At 35.9% G+C, this 20,965-nt stretch overlaps 1 protein-coding gene and 1 non-coding gene across 2 annotated transcripts in view; both read left to right on the top strand.

Annotated features, from left to right (window-relative positions):
* Positions 1–20,965, top strand: part of LOC124629883 (neutral ceramidase) — a 28,998-nt gene that overhangs the window by 2,371 nt on the left and 5,662 nt on the right. The window contains exons 2-5 of the mRNA XM_047163540.1: positions 11,367–11,474; positions 17,333–17,488; positions 19,374–19,550; positions 20,002–20,129. Of these exons, the coding sequence (XP_047019496.1) occupies positions 11,373–11,474; positions 17,333–17,488; positions 19,374–19,550; positions 20,002–20,129 (563 nt within the window). The 5' untranslated portion in view covers positions 11,367–11,372. The remainder of the gene's footprint in view (positions 1–11,366; positions 11,475–17,332; positions 17,489–19,373; positions 19,551–20,001; positions 20,130–20,965) is intronic.
* LOC124630156 lies at positions 20,397–20,560 on the top strand. The gene has a single exon (XR_006984389.1). It is a non-coding gene; the product is annotated as a U1 spliceosomal RNA (small nuclear RNA).

Raw genomic sequence — 20,965 nt, 5'->3', positions numbered from 1 at the left:
TTAAGTGTTAGTTTTGCTCCTCGAATTGCAACCTTGGTTTATACTCTATACGTACAAATCGTTACTATCCGATTCTGTCACTTACTCTTCTCATACTGAGCGTCAGTAGCGATTGCGCCGTTGAAACATCAAATTCGCACGTAAAGTAGCTTACTCGAAGTGAATACTCACATTTTGGGGATTGATATTAGAACGATAAAACATTTATTTATTTTTGTTTTAAGCTTGATTGTCACTAATGGGTTATTTTTACTATATTTTAAGATAGTTTTTTCAGCGTTTTGCGTATATTTTTCAAGGAAAAATAGGAGGCCGCCATTAGGACAACAGTTTTGACTTAAAACCGGAGTCTCGGCCGTGGCCGACTTAAAGCAAATGCAGTCTATTTTATAAATTCCTATTGTACTAATTCCGTTGGCTTAACAAGAGAATTTGCAAAGCTTATAGGCAAATAGATCTATTTTACGTTTAATAGCCAAATAACGGCCGGGGTGATATTAGTTGAATCTCGAGAAATAAGGTACAAGAAATAGGGGCCGACATTAGAATCGTAAATAATCGTAATGTCGACCAGCCTCGAACTCAAGCGCCACTATACAGGCTGATGAAAAAATACTTTTATATTTTTTCATTTTCTCAAAATGAAATAATTTATTTATTATAATTCATTATATCGTATAGGAGTTAAGTTTCAATGTAGGAGTTGACAGTATTGTAGGCATGTTTATGGTAGCTTTATAGTTTGATACTTGCTATCTATTAAACCGTTCTTATTAGCTTAAAAAATATAAATGGTTGGTCGTGAATACGACTTTTTTTGTTTAGGGGAAACAAAAAAAATATTTTACTATAAATTAAACAAATACAATTACAAATGTATACTTAGTATTATATTATAATTCTGCTAAAATAAATCATGTTAATAATATTTGTCACTGCCTTAATTTAAAACAGCCTATACCTGGCCGACATTTGGAAAAAACGCAACCGACCTTGGGCCGTGAATGGCCGACTTTAGGGTTTTTCTGTTCTCGACGCATCTAAGCCTTATTACTTTTTTCTTTTCGTAGAAATATCAATCTTATGCCTATAAACATGACATAGATTAATCAAACTATCCAAAACCGCATCAGAAACTATCTTTCGTTGGAAACTGACGGTGCTATAGCGAACCGCAATCAGAAAATCGCTAAGGGGGCCGACATTTGGCGTATTTACCCTACTTCGTAATCTATTAAATAATCTGTGCCCTGATATTGATTAGAATACCTGGTATCATTTGCCTAACATCATGTCTAACTTAAGCATTGGATACCCCTATGTTAGGCAAATAAAATACATTAATTAGAATATCATTGCATTTCGATATTCTTCATACTTTATCACAATTCACACTTCAGATCTATCTATACTTCAAATCCAAACTATGGTAGGTATATCAACAGAAGATGTCATAAAATAATGAAATAGTCAAACTAAGTACCTACTTGGTTAAATTAACAGTGCAAAAGTTGCCTTGACAAAAACTGGAATAATAAAGCAGTTTTCGTTGCCTAGGCCTTAAGCTAATTTGTATGCACAAAGCATAGCAATAAATAACAAATTCATATGTTTATTAGTAAGTCAGGTAATATTTGTAACCAGGTCAAAGTCATCTTGCACAATTTTGCTTCGTTATGAATGTTTGTTGTTGTTCTGCATCTGTCAAGATTTTTGCACTGAGTTTATACTTTGGCAGGCATTAAACTCTTACTGTAGGTAATCTATGTTTGTAACTGAAAGTATTATAATTATTTTTGTTACACTTTCATCGTTAAAATCAACCAATGTGAACAAAAGTATAAAACTTGGTGTGATGCAGGAGATATTCGTTAAAGCGCCACTGTTTTGAAGAGCGCCCCCGATGACAATTTAATTCATTTTATGAATTTATATATTTTCTTTTCATCTCTTATACATTTCCTACGATTTAATATACGAATTACCTGCAAGTTGCGATTGAACGAATGATCGTTAAAATGAAGGAAGCGTCTAACGTAGGTACTTAGACACCTACTGTGAAGGAAAACCGTCTTGAAAAGGTCATATTATACTTACTTCATTTTAGTTAGAACATCTTTGCACAGTGTATGTTAATTTATAAAGCGCAAACAAACGTGTAAGTAACTATGCAAAATCGCTCGATTTCCGTGTCACCAATGTCGGAACAAATTCCCATAGCATGGATAATTACCAAGAAGGCTTTATTTTCAAGCTAACTTTTTAATTAAGTATAGTTAAGGATGATCGGATTAGTAGGATTAGAGGCCCAATGGGTGTTATATGGTGCTGCATAACGATTAGTAATTGAAGATGAACGATAGGAAATATCCTCTAATACTATTTAAGAACCAAAATTACTTAGATAGAATTAACATTTCCTTATCAAAAAATATTCAAAATCTTCAATTTTACTACCTACAAATACTTTATTCGTTGGTATCTTAATGAAATGCTTTCCTACCTAGCGTGTCAAGGAAGAGATGACTGCTGTTTAACTCAGCAGACTCAGCTAATATTATACCTATTACAAGCTGCAGCTTTCTCGCGCTGCAAACATCTGTTCCGATTTTCCAAGTAGCACTGTAATAACTGTAAATGTTAGTGATGGTCCACCCAACAAGAAAATTTGTATCGATAATACGCATGTCACATTCTTGCCTCCTACGTCCTCTTTGGTCAAACAATAACAATATTATAGTTCGGCCATTCAGAGAATGCGTTCCTGACACGTCGCGATTGAACTGACGACGTAACTTTGCAATGGCGTTGCAGTTACGATAAAAATATTTTTGCTGGTTGTTTACCGTTTTAACAATTGAGGAGCATTAAAACAACATTATTATATCAATAATCAATGAATGTTATAATTTTGTGCCAAACTGAGTGTCAAATAACTTGGTAAACAATATTTTTCTAAATCTATACTGCGCTATTACAAGGTTATGTCAGCGGTTTATATTTTGTAGTGCTGTGCTAAAAATAACAGGCAAGTATCGTAATCTGTTCTTATACAGTTATAATATAAAATAATACGTTTTGATTTTCTTTTTAAGAATTGGAAAATAATGGACTATAAGACTTAATTATAACGTTTATGAAATATAAAAATAAAACTATGACCAAACCGCATTTTTATACTTAGATTAAAAATGGTAACCCCAAATGGCGTTATGGGCCGCCATTTTGTGACGCTAAAACAGTCGTCCGTTGTCGTTTCGTGCGCATAGACCACGTTTTTCAAGTGTTTTCGATCTGTTTTTATTTGATTACCCGGCTTTTGTTAGACCGAGATATCAGGATTGATTCTGTTATTGATAATAATATAATTATACATGTAGGCGAAGATGATGATGAAGACACCACCTCCTCAAGCAAATCGGAGTCTGATTAATATTCTGTTCGCACATTCAATTCAATGTACTTGTAACAAAGAATAAATAAAACAATTTTATTATATGAATATTACCTTTTTTTGGTTTCCACTTAAATAACTAAAATATAAAACAAATGATTCCGCCAATTTAAAACGAAAATAATCTTAAAATAATGCGGCGGTTCATTTTGAAGGAACGGTAACGAACTCAGTGTTATGTTGTGCCCATCACTAGTCGTGACTAACTGATAGGTGTCAGGAACGCATTCTCTGAACGGCCGAAGTATAACCTGGCAGATACTAATTACAACTTAATTTTAATTTGTAAGTGTAAGAAATTAATTATTTAAGACACGAGTCAGCTTATTATGGGGCTTACTTATGACTCTAAAGTCTTTAAGTATGTTCATTTAATTTCAATAAATCTTTTTGCTACTAAGATTTAATAAAAGTGACATCGACAAAACCGATAATAGGCAGGAATTGACCTTGAGTGCGTAACACCCATTGATATACAAAAAGTAACACCAGTTAAATATAACTTATAACAATAATTAATCGCCGTCACCAATATTGTCGATAAAAACTTTCTCTCTGTCAATGTTAGATGTATCAGGACAACACTAGTTGCGGTGCAGTTGCAATGGCCGATATTATGAAAGTGCATCAAAGTGCATCCACTCTCGCTGTCTATTGCTAATGATTTGTTTGTGTATATCCGTGGAGTTTTAATCCATATTTTTTATCCAGTTTTATCTAGTAGGATATCTCCCGGGACTTAAAAATTAAATTGGGAGAATGTTCTTGTAATAATATAACTGTACGTTACATACCTATATCTGTCTTATATCTTTGGGTCAAAAATGTTTTAAGCTATGTTTAATCTTATCTTTATCATCAAAGTTGATGTAATTCTATTCAAGACTATCAAGAGAATAAAACTTTTGGACAGGTTTGAGATCTCAGATTATTGCAAAAATCTCGTTGGGTCTGCCTTGAAAAGTTTGAGATTGCATGGCATGCAACTTGAAAGTGTGCATTCGAGTGACTTACCTCTGGCGACCTTGAAGTTGACATGTATAAACGAAAATGTGCAACCATACATTTGTTATAATAGTCAGATGTAAAATTAGTATGCAAGCAAAATTACATTAATTATGGATCATATAATCATGTTTACGTCCATCTTAATTAATGTTTTGTAATTTCATTTATAACTTTAAACTTTAAATTTTCTGAGTTGGCATCTCGGATTTTAGGCCAAGAACGAGTAGTATGTAGTTTTAAACGTCCGTTTGAGTGGTCCAGGAATTTATTTTGCGGATATTTAGCAAGCTATTTCCACAAAGACAAGCCATTTAAAAACATGCTAATAACAATGTTAAATAGTAAGTTGCGGTAAAAGAAACAAAGTTGCACCATCTTGTGAGAGTCTTGGCTCATCTCTAAGAAGCAATGACATCTTACAACATGCAGAACATGGATAAATGGACAAGATAGACATAGCTTTTTTGTAATAAAGCTACACTGATATTACAATTAAACTGGGCGAAGGGATAAAAGGACGCTCCCTTAGTGTTTTTAATTAGTAGTGGAATAGAAGTTTAAAGTAAAAGCTGCACCATTATCAAAGTATTGTTTTGTTTACCTGCCCTTTAATGACTAAAGGGCAGGTAAGTTTGCTAAAAGTTTATATTTAAACTACATATTTTTGTGTTCTAGCACCCAGTACAAAGCTGGTGTGACTCTCAAGCTAGGATTTGCAGCGACATCTAAAGCAAGACTTTTCCTTGAAGTTAATTTCCTTTTCCGTTCATTTCTTTTTTTTTTTTGTAATACACAGTTGATTTTTAATTAATATTTTTTTGTGTATCATGTATGAGTATGAGACAAACACCTATGGAACTTTAGTAATGACCAAAGATGCTTAAAAAAAGTAAAAATAAGACCAGAAACGATTAACCGGTATGAACACAAACGCATAGTCGTTAAACAACCGTTAAATGTTTTTTTGATCGCCTTTAAGCACAGATAACAATAATACTTTAAGTTCAAGTTCAAGAGCGCCAGCATTGTTACGAGAATCGGAATATTCGTCACTTTTGGTCAGCCCCGGATCTTAATTTTTTTTTAGGCGGGGCAAAAACTGAAAAATGCCGCCCCACCTAGGTACCTACTTATGTTTATTTTCACCAACGAAAGACACTTTTTTGGTAGGTAAAGGACTTAAAAAAATATGTCCAAATCATTGTAGGCTCAAACTGTTGGCCAGGTTTAAGTTATGAAAGTCGAGACAGATTAATATAGGTAGGTACACAAAAAGTTAATAAGTTTTAAAAAGCGCTGTAAAGTAACAAACAGTCGGAAGCGCAAACGTTTTTGTTTTTGAGGACTCCATAAATTTTTTTTTGCTACATTTGACTTGTAAAAGATAAGACAGCGTGGATTTGACTTATTAAGATAACAAGGAAATGTTTGTAGGTATATGATTGCGCGAGCGAAGCGAGCGCAAAATTTTTTGAGCCTTCGACAAAAAAGTACCTGGCTAAGTAGATTGTAAAGCAACAAGTAGCCGCGAGCGTAGCGAGCGCGAACTTTTTTAAGATATTTGTTTGAAGACTCACAAATTAAACTAGGAATTATGTACAAATAAAAAGAAACCCTGATTAGAGCGAGTGCCATTTGTGGTCGTTGATTCGGTGTGTCAATAAAAATAATAAACCATCAGAAAAACAGGACATATACCTATTGTCATTTAGCCTCGAGCGTAGCGAACGAGAATTTTTTCATTTAGTTGGAGGATGTTAAATGTGAAAAATAATCTAAATGATCAATTAAACAAAGCGAATGCAACTTTTTTAGAAACTTTGCTTGTCAGTATCATGATACAATGGAACTTCCTTATCAAACGGGTGTAATTTCATCGAAATTTCCTGGTGGTGGGGCGTCCCGCGGCGCCCCTGAGACCGAGGCGCCCGGGTTATTCGCACACCCTGCACCATAGGTTAAGACGGCCCCGTATTTAACTATTATGGTAATCTGTGATGTAGGATTTAAAATCAGGCAGCCGCCTGATTTTGCCGCCCCCTGAATTTGCCGCCCGGGGCATGGGCCCCGGCTTGCCCCCCCTAGATCCGGGGCTGCTTTTGGTTGCTCTTTTGTTAGGTTTAATTACACTAAACTTCACTAAAGCTGAACAATGCGCTTATTTAAAAAAGTATGACAACCATTAAATTATTTACTAGCTCTACTAATTTCTTATCTACTTCCTTCATAGAGGTCTATAACTATTTCTGGATACCGCGGATGCCAAGGCGAATTGTTACAAATTATTTGTCGTACAAGAATTTTCTTTCACCCGTCGTTCTTTATTTTCGATTTTACTTTCATACCAATTTTATGTCTCCATCAAATATAAATTTTAATTTTATGTCTTCTAATGTATAACGAATCGATGTTCGGATTGGATCTTTCCACAAAAGAGCCTATTACCTCTTTACTATTCCACATGAGTAAAACCTTGTTGGTATACAGGTAATGTGGTTCGTTTCTATTAAGTCTATGCTCTTCTTTGGAATAAGCCGGAAAACTAGCACCTTCCAAATTAGAACAGTTCCATGTAAATTGATTTAGTTACCGCTTCCGTCTGACTAGCTTAGGTATCATTCGTTGTGACTACTAAATTATGTAAGTAATAAAGACTCATCAAAGATTAAATATTGGTCCTTTGCAGAATTTCGCATACCAAAATATTAGAGTTGATGTCCGAAAAAGTTAAAAGTGAAATCCTAAATTTAAAAAAAAAATTAAATACTTTTTTTTCGAGTCGGTTCTTGGTCCCTCTTCTAAAACACATCTGTATGTATAATTAGGTATTCGGAGCAAAATATTTTGATAACGACCTCAATCGATAAGCTATCGAATAAGGTTGTCCTTTTCCTAACTAAGCAGTTCATGACCCTTATTGTTCCTATTTTAAGACAGCAAGATAGCAATCAGCCAATTCAATAGTATTGTTTCATAAAAATTGTGAGAATTCTTGCAAAAATATTGTGGACTTTGGATATTGTAAAATTATTACTTAATTCATAATTGATGTGGTAAGGTTACCTTTTATGCTTTAGCTATTTTGAATAATGAGGTGAAAACCTTGAAATTATTCCTCTGGCAAAAGGCCCTGCCAAGGCAGGTGTACCTACTAGTCGAATTATTTCAGGACTAAAGTTCGGAACTTCTTGATATCAAACACACGTACGAGTTACAAGCATTTGGTACATTTAGCTAAATTGCAGCAGGTCAATGGCATTTGACCGCAAAATTAAGTTTGCTCCAATTAAAATTTAATTGGTGAATTGATTATTCAAATGAAATGGCTCTTTAAGCCATTTACTCAAGATTTTATTTTTAAATTAAGCTAAGTAGATAGAATAGCTCTTTTTCTCTCTTTGGCTGGTGAGAATGTCAAAGTCAAAGTGACTCTCAAAAGCGCCCAGCATTCACTTATCGCTAGAAAAACAAAAGAAAGAGTTAATTAATAAAATCATTACTGCAGTTCTCAAAGTTTTCCTATCATCACTAGATCGTTAAAGATCATTCTAAATGCTCCAGACCTAAGGTTGTCTAACAATATGAATGTTTTACCTCATGGTGTTCCGTGTACTAAAGGTCAATGATTCCTATGGGTATTGCGTTCTATACTGACGGGATATTTTTCCTCATTGCTTTGTGTAACTTCATAAATTATGAGCTGATAATGAGCAGTTTGTTGTTAGCAGTATTTCATGATTTTTGCACACTCACAGAATAATAGAATCACCTTGTTCATTAAACAATTAAATTAAAGAAAATAAGTGATAATGTGATACTGTGATGTGAAAACTGCACTCGGTAAGCATAACACTGACTCTGTCCCGGCGCTGTTTTTCAGGGACAGAATTAATCACCATCTGACGCCTCTTCCCAAACCATGTTGGGGTCGGTTCCAATACTAACCAGATTTAGCTTAGCACCGATTGTTTTTCCGATTTCCTCAATTCAATTACCCGGGCATACCCCTTCCTAAGATTCGTTGTTGAACTTTGTCAAATTTTAGTGACAAGTTATGTTTTATTTTAATAAAAACAATACTCTTCCATAACAATCTCAAAGTTATGATAAAATGTAACAGTTCATAAAATAGGTAATGTAGTCTAGTAATTGTTGTCGTTCCATAATGAGAACATTTTCACTTTTACGTCTTACAAGCGTTTGTTAACAAGGAGGTGCGTTACACGTTTTTGCGATGTCAACAAACTACGTATATCAGCGATCATTCAGTTATCGTTCGAGATAATGGCCGGTTGTACAAGTGTTATTTTACTCATTGTTACGGAAACATTTGAATTTCGAATAGCGTGTGTTAGATCTGTTGTTTTGAGTGCATAATTGTTTTTTGTGTAAGTTTTTAATTTATTATTGTGTTTTTTTATTTATTTATTTATTTAGGCACACCAACAACTTATTTACAAATACTTTTTTAGAATGATACCAGGATAAAAATGTGTGCTAATGTGTTTATTATTGATTTAATTTAAATATAATAAAGTGCTTCTAAATAATTTGCATCTAAATTAATTGGTTCAAAAGAGCAATGGCCGTCTGTCCTTCTATTTGTCTATAAAGAAATAGATATTCCAATACATTTAATTTTTTAAATGTCCTCGTTCGAGTAGGTAGTATTTGCAGTTTGGCGCATGGACCACTTTTCCTGAAGGTGGTATTAGAAGATACAGCTGTGTACTATAGGTTTGTTTTTCTTTATTTGGTATTTAGTTCATCTTGTTGTTTCAAGTGTGGTAAAATCTTCCGCCTGTTATTATGCATCTGTATCAATGATTTTTTGACTATTTCGGAACGATTTAGAAAGAATACTTTTGCAATAAACAATTTCTTTAGGATGTCAGATATCTTAACGATATCTGTTGGATTTTCGAAAAAAAAATCAGACTTTACCTATTGATTAGGTACCGTATTTGAAATGAATCTGCTACATAGGATTTTTTTTATGCAACGGCACTTTCTAAATAGTTACTACGAGCAACTGTTTTTTTCTAAATAATTAAGTTAAGAATAGATTATCTCCTGAAACAACTAAGTAAAATACAAGAGTTAGACAGACACATTTAAGAGCTGCCTACAATCATAAAAGTTTACATTGTGCACGAACCTCTTTACATCGTTTAAAGGTAAAATAAGTTAATAGATGACCAAAAAGGTCAGAGCAAATATTATCCTATGTCAATTTGTTGACACAAAGCACGTTGCACGGAAGATCCGATTGACAATGACATTGATCTGAGCGGCCATGCGCGTGAGTGGAATCCTCATTGATTTTGACCAGTAGCTCTCAACCTTTGATGATTGAGTCATGTAATTAGGAGGGAATAGCATAGTGAATGAGAAAAACAAAAGTTGAACCTACAAACGGCAAATGTCAACATGAAAAATCAGGCAACGTAAAATTAATCAGCCAAATAGTTAAGCAGGACAAGAAAATCAAATTCTTTGGAATTAAATAACTTCAACTTTAATTCATTCGTTAAAATTGAAAATTTAAGTTGTACGTAGGTAAATAATTATTACTACTTCTACTGTATTCGAGGATTCCCATCATTAATTATTTCAATAACTGCCAAAGTTGAGAATCACTGATTAATGCGACCCGTCTACATCATTATCATCATGACCAACTTTATTTGCGGTCAGAATTAGACAGTCTATTCCTCCTTCTGGTTCTATTATTACTTTCGCGACGGTAAAACGTAACTTTGTAATTTTTTATACTGATTTTTTGTCGTTTTTTTTTTTACCTACTTGTAGTTAATTGATTATTAAGTAATTTAGCCGTGGTTTGAATACTAATAGAATGATAAATTGTCTGTCTTTCTTGACTTGTAGAATTGTTTGTAGATAATACTTAACCTAGGCAGAAAGGCACATTAAAACCTTGGACTTTGAGTAAAATATTCTATATATTCAAGGATAAGGTTTTGTGTAAAATCAAAGAACTGATATAAGTATCGCCAAAGAAAAACAATCAGACCTTGTCGAATTATTGAATAACAAATCAAGTTTTTCGACAGCGTAAGACCCCAAAAGGGGAGTGTTACTGTGCCTTACTTCTTAATTGGTATACATTTCCTTATTAAAACTTCCTTTAATATTAATGAAGACAGGTTTGCGGCAGTGCTCATGACGTTGTGTGATGGAAATGGCAGCAATAAATCAATAAATCCTTCTGTCATTGACCGATTCGTGTTTGCATTTGATTTTTTGACGTAGTAACTATTTAGTAGGTAATGTGTGGTTTGACGTTCAAGCGTACACGCACGTTTTTTATTCAAATATTGGTCTGTCCAATGTCCAAGATACATATGGGATATTTTTGATTTCTATGGTCTGTCTGGTTGATCAAAAAGGGGCATTCTCTAATGGTTCTGGGATTCGATCGTCTATGGTTCTTATAGTCCGTTTGCAAGTTTTAAAGTGATCATTATCATAGACTTTTAAGAAAGAATCTGCTTTTTTATTTACTTCTTCCCAACCTGATATATTAATGTGCTTAAGTACTGCTCTTTACATAGGTCTTTTAGATCCTAAGGCACGTTTGTTCGTACGTTACGGTAAAGTTAAAGTTAAACCGATGTCAATTTTGACCACGGTTAATTTGACAACAACGCTTTTTAAATTTAAACCCTGTTAATTTTACTGTAACTAGAATTTAATCCTAACCTTGACGTAATCGAGCTCCGAACAACCGGGCCTAACTACTCCAACTACTTACCTATTTACATGACAAAACGTTCATGAAGTATCAACCAACCAAAGAAAACCTTCAGTATTTTTTACCAACTTACGCATTTTTACTACCGTAAACAACAAACTTTCATGTGTCAATGTCATTCGCTTTCAGCTCAACATGTTGCTGTGGTTGGTGGTCGCGTGCGCGGCCACTGCGCACGCGCTGCGCGTCGGCGTCGGCATCGCTGACGTCACCGGCCCGCCAGCTGAGATCGCCTTTGTGAGTAGAATTGGTGCAGTTTCTTGTATTGTATGCTTTCGTTTCCTCAAGTAAGAAAAAACTTTATTAAGAACCAAGAACATATTCAAATAACCTGATGTGAAATTGTAGGAAGTCCCTCCATATTTGATTAAGTTAAGGTTTATTCTGCAGTCTTCAGACTGGTTCAGATTTCAGAATAATGAAAGGCTAAACTCAAACAGATCGGGGGACTAGGGCATAGTTTACTAAATGGTTTCTTGCCCATACGTTGATAAAGTCCAAATCCCAAATATAGTTTTTGTCCCGTCTGTTGTCGAGGATCTTTTATTGCAGAGTTCATCCTAGATGATCAACATAGATTAAATCCTATTCCTATGGCGTTTCCTAAGTAAATAAATATACGATTAATTATAATATACGTTTAAATCTATAGGGATAAAGTCTGGTGAGTGTATTTAGAAATTTTTCCTTTATTTGATTGGAATTCTTCCATTTGCTTCTAGAGCCACACGTATTGGGTCGTAAGTAGATTAATTAGTGGTTTTAAAATCGTTGTACGAAATCGTGAATCAGGCTGCAATCTGCAATTAGGTATATATGGCGTGAACTCAACACGGTATTGGCGAAGAGAGCCTTGAAGTCGAACGATTTATTGAACTGCAATATGTTATAGTTTACCTGCTAATGCATTGCATCCTAGCTGTTTCTCTTTTGTTTTAATAGCCTAACGCAGAGTATGGGATATTTTAAAGATAAAAATGGAGATGTAGGTAGTAGAACAAATGAACAATTTTAAGATATATGTAGAATCATGGGTAGTAGAAACAGTGAACTTAAAAGACTTTGTAACAATGCGGAAGAGTAAGAATGTTTACTTTTAGTAAGAATGAGGTAGTAATTTAATACTCCGCATGCATAATTTCATGGCTTACAGCTGAACCAGTTTCAACAAAATTACAACCAAGCCTAAACGAGACTGAAAGACGTTTTTACCTTTAATGGAGTATTTCCTCAAAACGGTAAAACTGACGAACATAGTACAGGAAGTAATAAATATAAAGAGAGCAGTTCTTGTCCAGTAACCTTACTTACCCGAAGTTAGCTACAGCTAGGTCAATAGCAGTTAAACTAAATAATACGCACATGCGTTAAATTAGCTACAAGTGACTTCACTGTCAAACGAAACACTATTGCACATTCTTGAAGCTTCATATGGCTAACTTTAGACCAGAAAATGTAAGCATGGATTAGTCCTGCTATTTTGGATATATCATCGATCCCATGTTATAGGCGGACGTCTTCTGCCGCGACGATTCTCCCACAGTCACCATTCCATCAGTCAGTTCATTCTGGCAATGTGTAATGCCCATCTTCACTTGTACTGCTTTATTGTCACAAATGTAGATCAGCAAAGTTAGACGAGAACTATAATCAAGTAGTGCAGACTCAGGCACTGCAGCACGTACCGTTAGGTCGTTAACCAGCGTTGCAAGCGTTGCGCCATGTAGAGCGAAGGTCGGGAGTCGCTTGCAATGGCACTGCAGTTATTATATGTAGCTTATAAGTGTGGAAGGCTTATTATCATACATTATGGATGTCCAAATTACAAAGCAGGTAAAGGATTCAGCTATAGAAACGATATATTATGTATTACACATAGTACATAAACTTGGACTAGTGGATATAGTATTCCATCATGTTTGCGTGCTGCAAACCAACGTGTCTTCAACATTTTTCTGTTGTATGATTTCTATAGAAATGGTCTGCTCTGTTTGACGTTCTACATTGTATCAGCATCCTTGTTTTTTTGACACAATTTTCCAAGATAGTTGCTTTCCCAAATTGTTGTATTCCGTATAATGAGCCTCCTAAATCCGTTGTTTATTCCTAATAATTGAATCACCGATCCTTCTACAAACAAAGTTGATTATAATCTGACAATCAGCCTTAAGCAATCTCCGTCACTTGTTTAATTTATTCCTCCGGTAACTTCCTTTAGTTCACTATGTTCGTAATGGAATGATGAATCATCGTCTCTCGTGACCTTGAGTTTGATAGAGATCAGTGCCCCAGAAACTCCAGATAACTGGATCACATTGGCGAATATTACTTATTTATCTTCTCATGCAGGATGTTATTTATTATTTTTATTAAACACGTTATTTGTGCAGTTATTTTGAATTGGGATGCAGATAAACATTGCCGGTTTTTATAAACTTTATCAAATGGAAACAAAGGTTTGGATATTCCCATCGGAGAATGAATGCGTTTCCGTGAGTCAAAATTAATTGATATACAAGTACTAAATATTTTGAAATTACTTTTCGAACTAAAAATAGTACCTTGTACCGGCAGAATACAAAACTCCATTCACCAACCTCCGTAAGGCGTGCCATCCAAAAAGTTTACAATGCAAACTGAACATAAAGGGTTCCATTGACGACGCATCAATGAAATCCAAATTAAATACAGCATTCAATAACAGACCATACGATAATAAAAAACCTATTGGTACATCCTCCCCTCGGAGCTACAAAAGATGCAACGGTGCGAAGAAATTTCTGGAACCATTTAAAAAAAATTGTTCCAACGGCCTGCTTCGGAATGTTCGAGAATTCTAAGGTCAAGGCGAACGTGTTGTTCGGTTACGTTTAGTGACCCGACCCGTCATATAATGCGGTCATTGTTGCCATCACTGTTGTGTGTTAGTGTTACATTTTTATGATGTTTTGCGTTAATAAGTATGATAGTAAGTCAGTTAGTTAATGAGTCATTCTCTCGTATCCCGTCTGCCGTCCATCTTTGTTGACACTACAGAAAAATGAATTTATGAGCCAGCTAAAAAGAAATCAGAGTAGGTAACATAGAGGAAAAATACTATTTATATAAAAAAGTATTTTTCCCACTGGGAAGTAGCTTCTATAAAATAAGGGCAATGTAGATTTGATTCTGATTTGTACCAGATAGCAGATTACTTATTATAATAGTGGCGTGGTGTTTTTGTGTTATCCAATAACCTGAATTTTAACCTTTTTATGAGCACATTGCCCTTCTTCTTAAATGAGCATTAAGTAATGTTCAATAAGCCTTCCTTTGTTTAGTGCCTCGACCATGACTTTAATGATTAAAACTATTAGCATATTGCTAAGTATTATTTAAAATCGTAATAAAAACAAATACTTATACAAGAAGAAGTTATTGCTGAAACAATAAATTCAAATGACCTGGCAAATACATATGAATAATAACAATTGAGTCATTTGTTTCGTAATAAATGTGGCTAATTTGTAACCGTGTTGATATAAGCAGGTAGGTTTTGTTATTTAACTGCTTACTTATGGTGGGTCCACACAATAAATACTTCAAGTTTGTATGAATATTTGTCAAGTCACACAAGTCAATACAAGTCCATACAGTCTGAGTAAAATATGATGACAAGATGTTTGTGCAGATTAGTGCAGACTTATCATTGGCTCAGACTTTATAAAGACTTTTGTGTGTACCGATTTCTAGCGCAGACAAAATTATATGAAAGTCTGTGTTAAGTTGGTACCTATCGCGCCATTACGATGATTTACACGAACAAATCACTCATCACTGTAAATTATCTAAGATGCTGAAATCCAGAAAGGTTGAAATATTTTTGACAAGTAACCTTCCAGAACAGTTCCAATAGAGCTGGAATAAAAAATAACATGGCGTTCAGATGGTCGTGAACAATCCACAATGATATATATCACAAGGCAATGAAAATTTATCGCGGAAATGGTCCGTAACTCTCCATTGCATGCTTATTGTGTGGCTCGAATGTTCTTGATTGTGTCTCTGAATGGACTGGTCCATTCAGAGACATTCTATCTCTTAATGAATTTTCGCTAGTAGCTGGTAGATACTTTTGATAATAAATAAAATATTGCCATGTCTTGTAAGTTGAGTATCGTTCAAATCATGATCTATTAGAACTATTTTGATAGGGTGGTTAATATCAATAAATTACCGGTTTAAGATGATGAAGATGATGTCAAAGTTGATGTTGATGATGTTATTTATGCATAAATAAAGAAATTGAATTGTTTATAAGTCTACTGTTCGAATAATCTTAAAAGTTACTCAGAAATTGCGAAGGTATGCAAGTATATGAAAAGACCGTGAATACAGCAAAAGTGGTTCGTGAAGGTCTTGGCACGAAGTGTGCTGTTGGCTGTTGTTGTTTTCTTATTCCCAGAGGTAAGACTCGTGGCTGATCATAACAAAGTAGATTGTCAAGGAATTGGATCAATGTTAGTAAAGTACGCATCATTATAAATATGTGACGCACTTGTGCATCTATAGCTAAGGAAGTACCATTAAAATAAGAACACTTTAACTAGGTATATAACAAGGAAATTGTATTACTAAGATCACGAACGTATTTGTGTCCATCCATAAGTATATTATATCAATTGTTTTAATGCTTGTTGATATTATCCTGTACTTAGCCACATGCACGGAGCACGGTGCTTGTTTAGTGACATCCTACTCGTTTTGACGCCTTTGTTCTGCAAATATGGTCTTGTCAGTACCTATTTGTGACTTGCCAGGTCCGTCTTAGGTCATTCGTGCTAGGGCACGCCACCATCGTGGCGGTAAGTTCCCTCTTTGAGGAGTGGCTCGGGAGGAGTCACGGCGCCCTCACGTACCGCATGACGCAGGTCCTCACCGGACACGGTTGTTTCGGGAGGTACCTGCACCGCATCGGTCGTGAGGAGGCGCCCGGGTGTCACCATTGTGCGGACAGCCCCGAGGACACGGTGGACCACACAGTCCAGGTGTGCCCCGCATGGGAAGGGCACCGCCGGGTCCACGTCGAGGCTTTGGGCGGCGGCGACCTCTCGCGTCTGGCCCTGGTTCAGGCCATGGTCCGGGGCGAGAGGGAATGGGATGTCGTCGCCTCCTTCTGCGAAGCGGTCATGCTCGAGAAGGAGGAGGCGGAACGCCAGAGAGTTCGCACCTCTCATCCGCGGCCCTGGTACATAAAAGGCCTATGACGGAACACGACGGTTTTTAGTCAGTAAGAGTCTGACACTCCCTCACCGCTCTCACCGCTGCTAACCCACAGCGGGAGGGGTCATTTGATGATTTTTGACGTCGGAAAAAAAAAGGGTCATTCGTGCTTGTCTGTTAATTGCTTTCATGAAGTCAGCTTTGACATGAGCAATTCCTTTAAAATGATGACCAGCTTCTGTGATTTCATTGTTTTATTGATAGTTTTAGTAATTTATTGCAGAGATAATGCACCTAGCTATAAAACAGTGCAAATTCCATTGGAAACTGTCGTTAGTCCTAGCAGACAAAGAAAATACATAGGTATATGAGAATCGGGACGTGTCAAATGTATTACGTCACTCACGTGAGTGTGAATGCATGTGCACTTAAAATGACCTGTAATTTTTTGACCCTTTTGCTCATACTGCCTAAAAGGGAGAGGCAAACAGTCGTTGCTTATCGTATACTCAAGGATCGTGGGAAGATCTCGGATAATTCAATCGTTCTTCCTTGGAATGTTTTCTTCCTCATCTTTCAATGTTTGAAGAGTTCTCGTTTCATAAGTACAATAATTGGGAACTCGTAATGCTGCTACAAAATATTTTTATGACCGCGTTCTTTAAATAAATCAGCTCTTTGTATAATTCCGCGTAACCAGTACGCCTTGTGTTTAACAGATGATTGAGTTTTTCCTCTGACTACCAAGTACCTAAGTAAACAGGCATTTTTGCGAAAAAGTAGATAGTAAAAGGAATAATGTAATTTAGAGATTATATGGTATCGCTGGTCGATAAACGTTTTCTTCTAATAAGCTTTGCAAAAATTCGAATTCCTCTATTTTGATATTCCAGATGGGATACGCTCAACTGGAGCAGACAGGCCATGGTATTCACTTGCGTCAGTTCTCCAGGGCGTTTGTGCTGGAAGATGGCGAAGGTGACGAGAGACAGAGGCTGGTCTTCGTCTCTGTTGACGCTGCAATGATGGGACATGGAGTGAGGAAAGAGGTGAGGATATGATCTTAAGTTATCGTGTAGTAGGAAACAATGAAATTACGGCTAAAGAGGAAGATATAATCATGATTCGCCGAACCCAAATTAAATTGGTAAAAAGGACAGAAATAATGATATAGATAGACGAAATCAATACCATTTATTGTAATCATGAAAAGCGCACACAAACATATCTAACTGTAACCCATTCGTAATAGAATGACCACCTTTTGACAGCAAGCGTAACTCATACCTACACAAAACATAGGTAGTCGAAATAGGTAAGTCAGGATAATAACTGACGTAGCAGTTGACGTAGTAACTGACGTAGAAACAGCTCGAGTAGTCTATTTTAGCTACTTTCACAGCGTTATGTCCTACGGTATTCTTCTGTGGGGCAAAGCTGCTGATATTCAAAACATATTTGTTTTACAAAAACGAGCTGTTCGTGCGATATACCGGTTAGGTAGTAGACATTCGCTAAGAGAGCTCTTTAAAGAAATAGGCATTCTTACTGTGGCATCACAATTTATCTATGCCAATATACTTTACATTAGGCAAAATATTCATTTGTACACCAAAAAAAGCGATGTTCACAGTATTAACACTAGAAACAAGCACAAACTGTGTGTACCCACTCACAGACTTCATAAGGTTCATGGATCATTTTTGGGGCTCGGTATCCGCTTTTACAATAAACTACCTCTAACTTTACTACAATTACCGTTTCATGCATTTAAATTACAAGTAAAGTCAATTCTTTCAGAGAAGGCTTATTATAGCATTAATGATTATTTAAATGATAGGAATAGTTGGTCGCTAAGTTGAACGCAAGGCAGCTCATTCTTGTTATCGCTATAACTAAATTTTAAACTTATTATGATTATTTTTTACATTGATTGACATTACTTCAGACATTAATTCTGATTTTTTCTTTTTTTAATTACTTTGGGAACTTCTGTTAAATTTTACTTAGCGTTGTTGCTTTATGGCTTGCTAGTACTGCAGTACTTCTTACATGTTCTACTTTTGTTGAATAGCTGCAAGCACGTCATGCTCCCTTAGACGGTATGGCCAGCGGTAGCGTTGGGGGTCGGGTTGTCCCCTTCCCTCAAAAATGTGCGAAGGGGGCGATGGCTGATCCTCGCGTTATACTCGTGAACGGGTGCTGCTGGCGGTACCAGGTCGTGTTGGTAGCTGTTGACACTATTAATAATAGTATGATTTTCTATTAGCTTTTTTGGAGAAAATAATAATACTGTAGTCCTAGCAGGTACACCTTGTTTGTGTTGTACAGCTACAACATAACCATCTGCGCATGTGGGTGGGCACGCCGATTTTATGCTTATGTTAAAAATACATTTTTATTTCAGTAACAGGAGGCTTTAGATACAGTTAATAGACTATAAGTAATGCTTGAGTGCTTAGTATTTATGGGTGTAAATCTGTGTGCTAGCCTACTTGTGTTAGTTTGTATTGTTTTTTCTTTCCTAATTTTATATAATGGTTATCATGTGATAATGATATTTTTATTTGACTTGTTTTGTATACATTCTGGTTCTTCAAACCTTACAGACAGACATGTGTTGCTGGGGAGTTTGTTGCGCCACTTCTTCTTCCCAGCAAAAACACATAGGAAGTGGTGAAGGGCGGGCGTTTTGGGGGCTGTCTTTTGTTTTTGACGTTCGAAAAGTGCTGATTTATCAGCCTAATTTGAATAAACGATTTTGAGTTTGAGTTTGAGTTTAAGAAATTCAGTTAATGGAAAAGTCTTACTCAAGAAGTTGATAGAAAAATTCTGCCTTATCTAGGCGTAAACATACACCTACTTAATATACAAAACTCTGAAACAATATTTTTTAATTAGTTACAATATATCTTCCTAATTTCCCTGTTCCAGGTCATAAAACGTCTGCAAAAACGCTACGGGGACCTGTATGGCGAACACAACGTGATCATTAGCGGTACCCACACGCACTCCACGCCGGGAGGCTTCCTCATGGACTTCCTCTTCGACCTGCCGATCCTCGGCTTCGTTAGGGAGACCTATGCTGCATATATTGTGGGGATTTATAAGGTGGGTGATTAAGCTGGGTTTTGACGTGAACGACCTACCTTTAAAAGAAAAAACTCGAAAATGGCTCGGGGGATGATGACCTTACTCCTTTAAGTGAAGTTGTATGTTTATTACGTGTGAAAAAAATAACTGTTTTTTTTTTTCATTGATATAAGTGATATGATAGTGGAGATGGGAATAAACTACTTTTCATCAGGTTGTAAGACATGAGTCAATATAATCTAGGTAGATGTATTACAAATACATTTTTGTAGAAAAATTGGAAGAAAAAAAACTAAAAAAAATGTTACCTGTTCCATAGATGAGACTAGTAGCGCCATCTTGTAGCATAAACTTAAAAAAAAAATGCTGTAACAATGGCCACCATTTAGTTTGAAAAACAATGGCCACCAATGCATGGTAAGAAAATGGAACAAAGCATGAAATAAAATAAATGTTTTTCTAATTCCAGAGTATAGTACTAGCCCACAATAAGCTGACACCAGCGCGGGTGTTGTACGGAGAGGCAGAACTTTTGGACGCAAACATCAACCGATCACCCACATCGTACTTGAGGAATCCCCCCGAAGAAAGAGCCAGGTGAGGTTCAAAATACTGCCAAAAGGATAGATAATAAAAAATGGGCCATAAATGCATTTTATATATATCGCGGAAATTAGCAGCAAATATGAACTACATTTGATCATGCTTTCAACGTAAACTGTCTTACAAAAATGTTCGTTGTATCCCGGCAATAATTTCCCATTTCTGCAATAGATGGCGCTGTACAATTCAGGCCGTTTTCTGAATCGCGGTGTTAAGATTCTCCGCCGTCGAATGACCCTCGCTGTGTACCGCAGTGAACTCATACTTACCTGGCGTAGGGGATACCGTGATCAAGAAGGCGGTTCCCCCAGGGCGAGGTCCATCCATTGCACTGCGGATGGGTTGACCCCTGCGATTATCCCTAATGTGGATAACTCGGACGCGTTATTTTTGGTAGTGAGGGACTGCGTACGCGCTGTCCCTCTCAGAATTATATAAAATGCATTATTCTTCTCGTGAAGACTGTAAAGGAAAAGATTAAAATTAGGAGAATTGTGATAGGTTACAACACCACCTCTTACAATCCTTTTCCTGTTATTAATCATTTTACTGTTCTAGATTTTCGGTTAACGCAGTCTCAGATTAGAAATCGTTTGACGACTGTTTGCGTTTTAAAATGTTAACGTGTCCATATTCCATGTCCATATAAAAAATAATACCACTTTTCGTGTAGTTTTATTACGCAAGAATGTGCTCACTCACTGATCCAAACCAAATGTTAAGACTCTGTTCGACATTTCAGTAGATTATTTATGTAGTTTGCATAAAATCGGTCGAGCGGTTGTTCATTTATCACATTTTTTTGTAACCAAATGGTGGACTTTATACGT

The sequence above is a fragment of the Helicoverpa zea genome, chromosome 4 (assembly GCF_022581195.2).
Source record: "Helicoverpa zea isolate HzStark_Cry1AcR chromosome 4, ilHelZeax1.1, whole genome shotgun sequence".
Classification (NCBI taxonomy): Eukaryota; Metazoa; Arthropoda; class Insecta; order Lepidoptera; family Noctuidae; genus Helicoverpa; species Helicoverpa zea.
Note: the sequence above shows the minus strand (reverse complement) of the source record. Positions and strands in the feature narration are given on the sequence as shown.